Genomic DNA, 11,585 nt, shown 5'->3' with positions numbered 1-11,585 from the left:
TATATATATATATATATATATATATATATATATATATATAAATAATGTTTATAATTGTATGAATGGAATGGTTGTTACCATAACACCTTTTTTCAGGTTTCATTTCTTCAAACGAAAAAAAACAAAACAAAACTAAAAATTAATTTCAACCAATTATTTTGATCAGGCTTGTTTTAAAAACTAAAGTTCGGTCAGATGAATCATTTTTGTTCCATTGCAAGGCAGTGTGTGTCTTTTATTAATAACCTACTAATCTGTGCCTTCCTTGTTAAACTGTTCCATGTATGCATACACACTTGCATTCTACTAAGAATATAAACACCTGAAGACCTTATATGTGTATGATATTTATCTCACCTGGCACATTTTTAACAGTTCAATGTTTCTATATACTTGTATAGAGGAAGCCATGTGTGTATGGATACATCAGTGTAGGGTGTGTGTCAATGTATATTGTGGATGTGTATATGCCTCACAATTACAGTCTGATTGAAGAATATGGGAAGTAACAGGTTATTAGTGTTGGTATTGATTATGGTGATTGGAATGCAAATTAAGATTAAAAATGAAAACCAATACGTAGCTGAGTGGTACTGGCTCTCCCGAGTCACTCACTCACTCAAAGTGTGCACCAGTGTGTGGTCCACCATGTTAAGACCAGCATAGCTTGTCTAGCAAAGCAAGTGTTTGCTAAGGTTTTGGCAGTGTTTTACATAAAATATATAAAATATTCGATGGAACCAATTTTAAGATATCAACTTGTGTGTTGCCTGGGCACGATAGCATTAATCTACAATGGTCAGTGAGGAATCATTGATAATCTCTAAGACGAATAAAATGCAGTAGAAAGAATTTAATTCTTTTAAAAGATAGCTGTCATGCTTGGATATTATTAAACACAAGGTAATAAGCATTAGTCTCTCTTAGAAATATGCAATTTTTTATATCTTTTTGCTTCTTTAGGTGATTTTATTGGTTTTAAGAATCGGTTTGTAAGGTTTAAGGTTCAAACCATTTAAAAAGACTTTTTGGAGAAATGTTTTTCTCTCCTTAGTGTGTGTGTGCATGCATGTGCCTGTGTGCTCCAGATTGTTGGAGATGACTTTATAGTTATCAAAATCCATCAATAGATGACATTGTCTGTTTTGTTAAAATAATGTAAATAATGAAAATTTATGATAAAACAAAGCTAAGACAAACTATTTTTCTGTATTCTGAGATGAGAAAGTATTAGAATTTTTTTTTTTAACTAGGCACAAGGTTTTGTAGAAGTTTTATATATTATTATTGATAGCAATTATTGCTTATTTACCTTTATGAAGAATTACGTCAATCTTCCTAAATTATTATTATTATTATTATTAAGGTGAAAGACGAATGGCAGAATCAACAGTGCTGAATACAATGCATTTTGGATTCAGATCTCACAGAGATCCAACTTCTGAGATCTATGAAAAAAATATGTGCCAGTCAAGAACTGGTGTTGAATATAATCAACTAAATTCTTTCCCTATAGTTTCTGGCCTGTTACCTATGTTAGATGTCCTTTCCAAGCGATTGAATTATTAGGGTGTTGGCACACACTGGCTGGGAGATTGTTTTTTGCAGCTTGGGAGGAGACTCTAAATCTGCCCAAGACAACTCCTGTTGGCTCACTCTACATAGTTGTTGTATATAGCAAAACTTAGTGAAATACAACACCTCATCCTCGCAATAACATGCTTGTAATGGTTATAGGAAGTTTTACTGTAAGAAATTTCACTCTCAGAAAATCTGCTGTAAAAAGAAATAAGTTGTAGCAAAAAGTACACTATTTGCACTGCATTGCTTGGAGTTTTTATGTTTTAAATAACCTCAGAACGATTTTAATGCTTGACATTGCCTAAAGACTTTCATTGAAGTTTTTATGATTCTTTTTATTTAAAAAAATACTCAATATAATATAACTCATTATTGTCCATATGGTGAATTTGTCTTACAGTAAATGTTCCTATGTAGTGAAATTTCTGACACCAAATTTTCATAGAGCAAATTTTTCCTTGACAAAAGTTTTTACGGTGAATGTTCTGGACACAGCTTGTAGTATGTCTATATTAGAATGTTTTAGTGCAAATTGAGGTTATCAGAGATAAGTTAGGCACTCTAGTTGTGTCCGTCCTCTCTGGATATGTTAATTCAGTTCAGTTGTTTTTGAGAACAATAGATTTGTGCCAGTGCTACATTAAATTCATCACCATCATTTTAACACCCACTTTTCCATGTTTGAATGGGTCAGATCTTGCATCACTCTTGACTGTTCTCCATGCAATGTGGGGAGATGGTAAACCTGTGAGTCTCTTTGCTCTATGGTCTAAATTTAGATCCCTTCAGAGTCAATACAAATAAATATCAGGTATGCATGGAGATCTAAATCCAGCTAATGTCAGTTCAAATACAGCTCTAGTGTTTTCAGAGAAAATGCACGAATGTAAACCAATCTCATTCTGTTATTTTATAAATAAATAAAAATCATCTTTATTCCTCTTCTTAAATCCTTCAAGGTGGTCAATATTATTGCCACAATTCCTTCAAGCATTGTTTGAAGTAAGAACAAGAATTTGTTGGTCTAAAATTTCATCACTGGGAAATTATCAGAGCAGTGAAGGTGATTTCTAAGGTTCTGAGTTCAAATCTTGTTGTTGGGGGTTGATTTTGTCATTCATTCTTCTGGTTGGGGTTGCTGGGCCCTTCAGCTTTCAGATTATTGTTCTGTCTAATACAATGCTTATTTATTCACCTTGTTTCGAATTAACCGTGCACCATCTCGTAGCTTTGAGATTTTTGATGCTGCAGTTCTTTACTCTTAGAATGATATTGCAAGCTAGGTGTGAGAGGCCGGATCTGGCCGGTTTGAACATAAAACAAGTAGAATATCTGGTCCGGATATGGCCGGTTTAAATGATAAAGGGTTAAGGGGTAGAATTGATTGGATCAACTCTGGACAAGTTTACCTGAGAATGTAAACTTGTGTTGTGCTTAGTTAAAAGAAATGAAATAAAATCAGTGGAGAAATTAATTTTCTTTAGGTCACATGGAGACACCTGCCCGAACTTTAAACTACCACGCCTACTAACTACTACTACTACTACTCACTATAACTGCTAAGCACTATACTGTAATATGCCAGTATCATATCTAACATACAAATTGTGATTTATTTACTTTAACCTACCTATTTTTCTCTTTTTCTACGTTCCCTTCTCTTTATTCTCTCGCTCTCTCTCTCTCTCTCTCTCTCCATCTCTTTTTCCTTCCCACACCTCTTGACCATTCTCTCTTTGTCTCTTCTCCCCCTCTTCTCTTAGCCTCTAGTAGTACTTGCTCCTCTTCCTCCTCCTCTTCTTCCTCTTCTTCCTCCTCCTCTACATCTCACAAGACTTCAAGTAAGTTGTCTTTCCTCTTCTGTTATGCTTGCTTTCATGTGCTGCATTGGTTTCCCATATATACATATATATATACACATACATTTATATATATGTATACATATATACATGTATATATGTAAACACACACACACACACACACACTTGTATATGGTGTTTCTATTTTGTTTTTTATTTTGTTTATACTTTTGTCCTTTGTCACTGTGGCTGGGATGTTTCTGATAACTGCTGTCTTAAGATTTTACTAAAACGAAATAACATAAAATTTAAAATAAATGCACTCGGTCGAGTGAACTAATAAAAAAAATACTTGGAGGTTTAAAATAAACCATAAAATAATAGAATGTTGTAATGTTGTCTGGTCCTTCTTTCGCATTGTTTTTTGTGATCTTTTGTGGTTCTTTTTCCATCTTGTATCCGTCTGTGCCGTTATTTGTGTTCAAAAAGAAACAAAGCCCTCTGACTCTCAGTTTTTTGGAACTTCTGTAATAGTTTTTATCCTGTAGTCTGCCAGGGAAAATGAGATGGTAAATTTCATTTAGCCTGTGTCAATCTCCCTTTTTTCGGAAAATGGTCGGATTCCTTGGGTTTTTAGAGTAAGTGAAGCTTAATTGTTCCAGTTAAGATTTGAAACTGGGTCATGAGTCACAAACTCTAATTCTTTGGCAAGAATTTGCAAATACTCTTTGATATGTATATATATATATAAATGAATGTGTGTTTGTATACGTATAAGTAATATGCAATAATATGGTATTAATAATACAGTAATATTCGCACACATACAAACACAGACTCTCCCTCACACACACGCACATCACCACCTTCATCATCGTAAAACGTCCACTTTTCCATGCTTGAATGGATCAGATGGAATTTTGTTGAGGTAGATTGTCTATGATAGGATGCCTTTCCTGTTTCCAATCCTCACCTGTTTCCAAGTAAGGCAATATTTCCCCATGGCCAGACGTTTTTCGTCGAAAATTGGAAACAAAGTCTCACTTGTATGGTGATGATGTTTGTTTGAGACTATCACATGGTTACACACACAAACACACGTGTGTGTTTGTGTGTATGTATATGTATATATATATATATATATATATCATCATTGTCGTTTAACGTCCGCTTTCCATGCTGGCATGGGTTGGGCGATTTGACTGAGGACTGGTGAAACCAGATGGCTACACCAGGCTCCAATCTGATTTGACAGAGTTTCTACAGCTGGATGCCCTTCCTAACGCCAACCACTCCAAGAGTGTAGTAGGTGCTTTTTACGTGCCAACATGTATAATATGTATATATATGATATACATTGTAATATTATAATAATAAAACGCACAGATGTATATATATATATCAAATCACATATATAAAATATAAACACATATTATTGTTAAGATGATGCTGAAAAGTTGTAATCATGATTAAAATCTGTAATTTGAAATATCTAATGGTAGAAGTACTGCTGTTTTATAATCTTGTTTATCCTCATGACTCTTCTAGTGGCATTTATCTGGAATGATAGGGATTTCTAAAAGGATCTGAGTTTAAGGATTACAGTGTCTAAAAAAAAAATGTATTCAGATTATTTGTAGGTTATCAGGTATTAGATTAGTTTTGGCCTTTTGTTGATTGGTTGTTCAGTTTAGACTTTCATCTGCCATATATTTCTATGACGTTCTGAAATATATTCAAATGCTGTTGCTTTAGACTGACGCTTATAATAGAAATGAATATAATAATGTTAATCAGATCGGAATTTTTTTTGCATATCAGTAAAATAATAATTTATTCTTGTATTAATTTTGTTGAGTCATATCAAAAGAATACCGAATTGGGTCAGTCGCAAAGTAAGAGTTGCTGTAATGAAATAGTCCTTCCATTAATTGCCAAAGGATTTCAGTCCAGCCCTACAATGTAATGAGTAGCAAATCATTACAGTACCATTGCCACTGGCTGGAGCTGTAAACTATGCAACTTTGTTGGACTTATTAACAGCTACATAGACTGGGCCAGTGAGAATTGTGTCTCTTTCTAAATGACAATATAATGAAGAGATTTTGACCATCCACCCTTTAGCTGGTGGTTGGTATTCCATGGACATGATTGGTTTCAACTGTTACTTTCTGCTTGAAGAGGCATCGGCATCATCATAATATCTGCTTTCCATGCTGGCATGGGTTGGATGGAGTGACAGGAGCTTGCAATTGGTCCACAATCACTTTACAGAATGTGCTGGGTGCATTTTATGTGGCACCAGCATGCTGATACCACTTGCAACTAATATTCTCTTTTTATGTTCATTCTGATTTAACTTTTTTTATATTTCTTGAAATATTTAGTTGTACTGTTTCAGAGAAACTCATTCTGAAGATGGTCTTTGAGTCTTTTACAATTTCCAATATTAGTTGGGAGGAATGAAATTTAAAAACAAAAACAAGAAAAACAACTGAGTTTTCTCTAAGTGCATGAGACTTTGGCATCAATCTTTTCCTGGCAGGTTCTACTTTGCTTTTTTTCTGTTGGCTCCCATATTTTGTTCTTTGTTCAATTTGTAATAATATTCTTTGATATAATAGTTAATTGCATTTCTATTGGATGAAATTATGGTTTTTTCTCCCCCTCCCCCTCCACTATGTATCTGATTGAATCAGGCAAAACCAGTTGACTGTAAAAGTTTGATTGAAAAATTATTATATAAACTTGATATCGATCGCTGAAAAGTTTAGAGTTTGTGTTCTGAAAGTTTCAACGTACTCTTAAAGTCATTTTAGATACTGTTGTCTTATCACAGCAATTACTCTACAACCTATCTTCTATGTTGATTTTGAGGATTTCAAGCAAACTCTTTTGTCTTCAATATTGATAAGATTTAAGACTGACCAAATTAGTCATTTGCAGGATATATATATATACATATATCTATATATTCTTTATTAATTTCTATTAAATAAAAAAAAATCTGCTAGTTTATACAATTTATCGAAATCATTAAAATATCTTAAAAACCTCCATTAAAAAATGATAACCCAAACCCTAAAATGTTTCTGTGTGTTTTGGTGTATATTTTTTATCCATTTTCTTTATATATTTAAATGTTGTTTGAGGTAATATTTTAGTTTGATGAAGTTTTGTCTTCAGCTTCAGTTGTCCAGTTATATAGCAGCAGATTGGTTGTTTTTTGCTTTTGGGTAACTTCATTTTGTTCAATGTGATGAAAAGTTTTTATATAAATATTGCTTGGACTTTGAATTATAAATTATTTTACTAATATATCTTTTTGAATATTTAGTTTTTCATATTTACATTTCTGTTTTTTCTCTTTGGCATGTTCTATGGATTTTGTAGTTGAAGGGAAGGATTTTTGGGTGACAACAGAAAGGGGTTGTTACTGCATGTCTTTGGTGATTCCAGTTTCTTTGTATCTGCTAGAAATAACCTGCACTTTGTTGTTTTATTTTTCCTGTGCAGTTTTCTGTCAGTCGTATTTGTGTACTAATTCAAAGCAAGGCAATAATAACTATTTAAAAAAAAAACAAAAAAAAACGGTTTCTTATAAAAATTTTGGGATTTTTACTTGTTGGAAATGGAAAACATTGATGTGAAAAAAACACTGTTGCTGATTTTCAATTCCCATTTCTATTTGTGTAACATTTGCTCATGTGTTTTATTTGTTGGTAAAAACTGAAGACTTGGATTTCATTGTCTCCTATGAACAAAAGAATTATTAGCTGAATGACAAAATAGATCTTTCTTGCTAATCCTAACAGGCCATCGTGTCATCACTGTATTATGATATATATATTATGAAAATAATTATAATGTAAATAATAACTTTTATATATATATATATATATATATATACACACACATCTATAATCATTTATGAAGTTGTATATGGCCGCTTTTTTCTTTCTTTCTTTTTTTTTTTTTTTTTACCTTAATGAAACTGCCCCTTTGTTTGTAGCCAATAGCAAGACCCGAGAGTCTGGAACCTCAAGTAAGTATTGTCTTCACCAGTTAAACCAGATGGTTGAAAATGGCTTCTTTATTTTCCCCCCACTGCTGCTCTTGTCTCTTGTCTTGCTGACTGAGTTCTCTTTGGCTTCTATTTTATTGTATTGCTATTGTTTGGTTGATGTAGTTGATAGCAGTATTTGAATCGTTGATATTTATATTGTTGTTGTTCCTGCTGCAGTTATTTTGCTTGTTTACTTAATACATATAACTACTAAATCCATTGCGAGAGATAGGAATAAGGTTTGGATGGTATGTGCAAAGAATGGACAACAGTGTTTGTTATTGTTGTTGACTATCGACTTGTGATATGTGTTGTCAAATGAATGTCGTGCAGGAGTGAGGTTTACTGCAGCAGTTCTTGTCAGCCTGAGATGTGGACGGTGGTTGATCAAAATGTTCATAGCAATGTGTTTATCGCACCCACCCTACCATTATTTCTTCTGATCTGGGACCACACTGCACAGTCTTTCATCTGCCCAAAGACATTTTGGTTATGTCTCCTATGATTCAGTTTGCTATATGCATGTCTACACACAAACACACACACATAAATACACATTCTGTGTTGATTGTCAGAAAAAAAAGAAAAAAAAAGGAGTCCTTGATACCATGGTAGAGATTAGTAATTTATTTTGGCTGAATCAGTCTATTACTTCTGAGTTTTGCTTGTGGGTGCTCAGGGTTTTTGGCAAGGGGTTGACTCAAAATATATCTTTAACTGTTAATAGCTTTCATTTGTATATTCATTACTTCTGGAATATTCTAAGAACCCCATCATAATTATTACCATGATGTATCAGTGCTTCATGTTTGTTCAGTTGTTTTCCGTTGTGCCTGTTTCTTTATGCTGCCAAAATTCTTCAGTACAGGGCATTGAAGTCAGTTCAATGTTATAGAAATGTTCTAGTTCCTAATAAAACAGCTGCTGTAGTTGTTACTTGTTGAACTGTTGATGTTCATCAGATAAGCAGTTTAGTTCTTAGTTGGGTTTAAGAGAATGGACGATGCTGCGTGTGTATTTGTGTTTCTCTGTCTGAAAGTTTGACATGTCTCACTTTGAAATGCCCCATCTCAGAGACGTTGCTATATATTTCTTAACAGGATATCTTATATTACTACCAGTGTTCCAAATTGGATTTGATACATCAATCTCACACTCTGTAATAAAGTATGTGTTACTGTTTACCACACTTTGCAATGAAGTACGTGTTACTCCTAAGCAAATCCTCCATCAATCTGCTCCCTTTTATTTGCCCTTTTGAAAGGCATTTTTATGTTAGTGAATAACTTTTAGTGTAGTTCATTATCTTTAGTGAAATACCAAAGTACCTAGATAATGGTGGTGGCATATTAGAACATTATTTGTCAGCTTGCTCCACGTACAAGTGACTGAGGATCTTGGCCATTGCAATGTAGGGAAACATTGCCAAACTATAGTGTAACCCCTCCTCCCAGATCTGACAAATTGAAAACCATTAATATTCATAGACAAATCACATGACTAAGCTTCAGTATGTCTGGCTAACCACACGCTCTACTCTTATTTTGTGATTGAGTAGAAAAGGGCTGAAATGGCATCTTGCTATGAAAACGAGTCCTCTAGTATTAGAATTCTCAGCTCTCATAAAATTGTAGATTCTCTTGTGGTTAATCTTGCTGTCTTTTGAATCCCCTTATTTATTGGAAATAGTTCCTAGTTGTCTTATTTGCAGTTGACTGCTGAATAAAACAAAACCTGAAGAATAAGGAACTTCTCAAAGTCAGCCAAAGACACAGTGAACACACATGCAGGCCAGTTGTAACTAGGAGCACGATAGCTCATCCTTTTGGCCCTTTCATCCCCTTTTGTACCTGCCGTTATGTCACTGTCCCAGTTTTAATTGTCTTCTTGACAATGTCTGGTGTTGAATAAAAAAAATTCCTTTTCTCCTGCCTTGGGTTGCTAAATGAGGTTAATTATATCAACAGCCTTTTAGATCACATAAAACATTTAGGTTTGATATTGAACAGAAAATGGGAAACTACTGAGAATATTTTTATCAGAATAAAACTTAGTAATGAGAATATAAATTCAGTAAAGGTCATCTGAATGAGACACATTTCATGTATATTTTTTTTTTGGAGTAGATTTGTTATCTTTGGACTTGCTTATTCATTATTCTAGGCAAATAGGTACATTCTGTTCATTACTAGAGGACGCAGAGGGTTTTTTTCCTGCTTGTTAAAAACTTAATAGTGTTTCAAATTTTGTTTATGAACTAAATTGAAAGCTGTAGTGTAAGGGGGAATAACTGAGGGTTATTTGAGAATTTGTGTTACGTTCTTTAACACGCTTTGCTGAGCCATAACTCAGAAAATGGCTTCATCTCTCTCAAAATTGGATCTTGTCAAAAGACTTTTTGTAAGATCCGATAAAGTAGGTTTTCCTTTTTGTCTATGAAGCCTTGAAATTAAAAAGGAAGTACAATTGATGTGGTGACATTTATACCTTTCCCCAAAATATTAGTGACATTGAGTGAGAGACTCAAAACTAAGAATTAAACCAGGTCACTGTTTCTAGGAACTTACTGCTGTTTTGATTGTTGCCAAGTTAAAACTTTGATCCGAATTAAATATTTCAAGAAAATATAAGAAATAATCTGTTGAGCATATCTTGACTCTTTGGTGTAGGTGACTTGTTGAGTTGGTTTTTTCTTAAAAGCTTACTAATCTTTGGGTAGTTAGTGTTCTTCATACTGATAGCATGTGATTCTAAAGAGGAATTTATGCAGATAACATGGAGATTAGTGATTCTCAACCATTTTTTGTTTAAAAAAATACTTTTTTATATTTGTTTTTGACTTAAATATTAGGAATTGTATTAGAAAAATGTTAAAATATTTTGTGTATTGTATAACTAATTTAATGCTTGTAAGGTTTAACAAAATCTTATGTGGACCCACAAGGGTCATGTTGACCCTGGTTGAGAACCACTGGTGTAGATAGACACATCAATCCATACTATTATTAGATAGTCTGTGGACATTGAAGTTGACAAAAAGAAAAAAATAAGAACAAAAACAGCAAAGAAACAAAACCCTAAATTTGATTTTTACATTCATTTAAAATTAGTCTGTTACTAATTGAGGATTTGAGTTTTGTTACCTAAATATTGACATCAGATTGGAAGACGTCCCAGTTTTAACTAACTATCCCACATTAAGATTCACATCATCAAAACTATGGACAAATTAACATAATGAAAAAAAAAAAACAACTCTTTGTTGATTTTCAACTAGTTTCTCAAAAATGAATGAAGTTTATTTGATAATCATAAACTTCTCAATTTTTATTTAATTTTTTTTTAATGAAGAACTCTAAATTTAATTTTTTTACTGATGTTTGTTCTTGGACAATTTTAGTTAATTCTGGACATGACAAGTGAAGCACTTGGCTGTCTCATTTTTATGGTTGACATGTTGTCCTAAAATTTCATATTTAAATAACCTTAACTAGGCATTAAAAATCCAGCTTCATGAAATAATCTTTATTGAATAGGGAGCTCAGTCATCATCATCACCATCATTTAGCATCCATTTTCCATGCTGGCATGGGTTGGATGGTTTGACAGCAGCTGGCTAGCGGGGAGCTGCACCAGGTTCCAGCTGTCTGTTCTGGCCTGGTTTCTAATGGCTGGATGCCCTTCCTAACACCAACCTCTTTACAGAGTGTGCTGGGTGCTTTTAATGTGGCACCAACATGGTGAAAATGAATAATTTCTTAGATTTGGGAGGCAAGCATGCTGGATCGAAACCCCAGTCTTGTTGTTCACTTTATATGAAAGACTTACTGTGGAAATGGTTGCTTTTGGATTCTTTATACTCTGTAAAGTCTGCGTAACGTATCTCTGTCCATTGTAGACCTGTTTAAAGGAATCATGTTTATTTTCTTCAATTAGTTTCTGTGTTGATTTCTATTTAAATGAAAATTTTGGGAATTTTCCGTTTGTGTGTGTGTGTCTGTGGAAATATTTCTGTACATATTTAACACAATGTTTAACACAACATAGTTGCAACTCAGCTAAAAGCATGGTTTATTTATTGCCTTTTTTGTCTTCCCTGCCTTTCTAATATTACTGACATTAAAAAAAAAAAAAAAAAA

The 11,585-nt window shown here is 33.3% G+C and overlaps 1 protein-coding gene across 47 annotated transcripts in view; it reads left to right on the top strand.

The window, feature by feature from the left end:
- The window catches only part of LOC106869145 (SWI/SNF-related matrix-associated actin-dependent regulator of chromatin subfamily D member 1), a 74,847-nt gene that overhangs the window by 43,371 nt on the left and 19,891 nt on the right, over nt 1-11,585 (top strand). For 31 of the 47 annotated variants that reach the window (XM_014914721.2, XM_014914722.2, XM_014914726.2 and 28 more), the window contains 2 exons: nt 3,345-3,422; nt 7,393-7,425. The exons of 5 other annotated variants lie outside the window; for them this stretch is intronic. In XM_014914721.2, coding sequence (XP_014770207.1) covers nt 3,345-3,422; nt 7,393-7,425 — 111 coding nt within the window. The remainder of the gene's footprint in view (nt 1-3,344; nt 3,423-7,392; nt 7,426-11,585) is intronic. 11 more of the 47 variants (XM_014914729.2, XM_014914736.2, XM_014914741.2 and 8 more) reach the window with 1 other exon arrangement.

The sequence above is a fragment of the Octopus bimaculoides genome, chromosome 9, assembly GCF_001194135.2.
Source record: "Octopus bimaculoides isolate UCB-OBI-ISO-001 chromosome 9, ASM119413v2, whole genome shotgun sequence".
In the NCBI taxonomy this organism is placed as follows: domain Eukaryota; kingdom Metazoa; phylum Mollusca; class Cephalopoda; order Octopoda; family Octopodidae; genus Octopus; species Octopus bimaculoides.
Note: the sequence above shows the minus strand (reverse complement) of the source record. Positions and strands in the feature narration are given on the sequence as shown.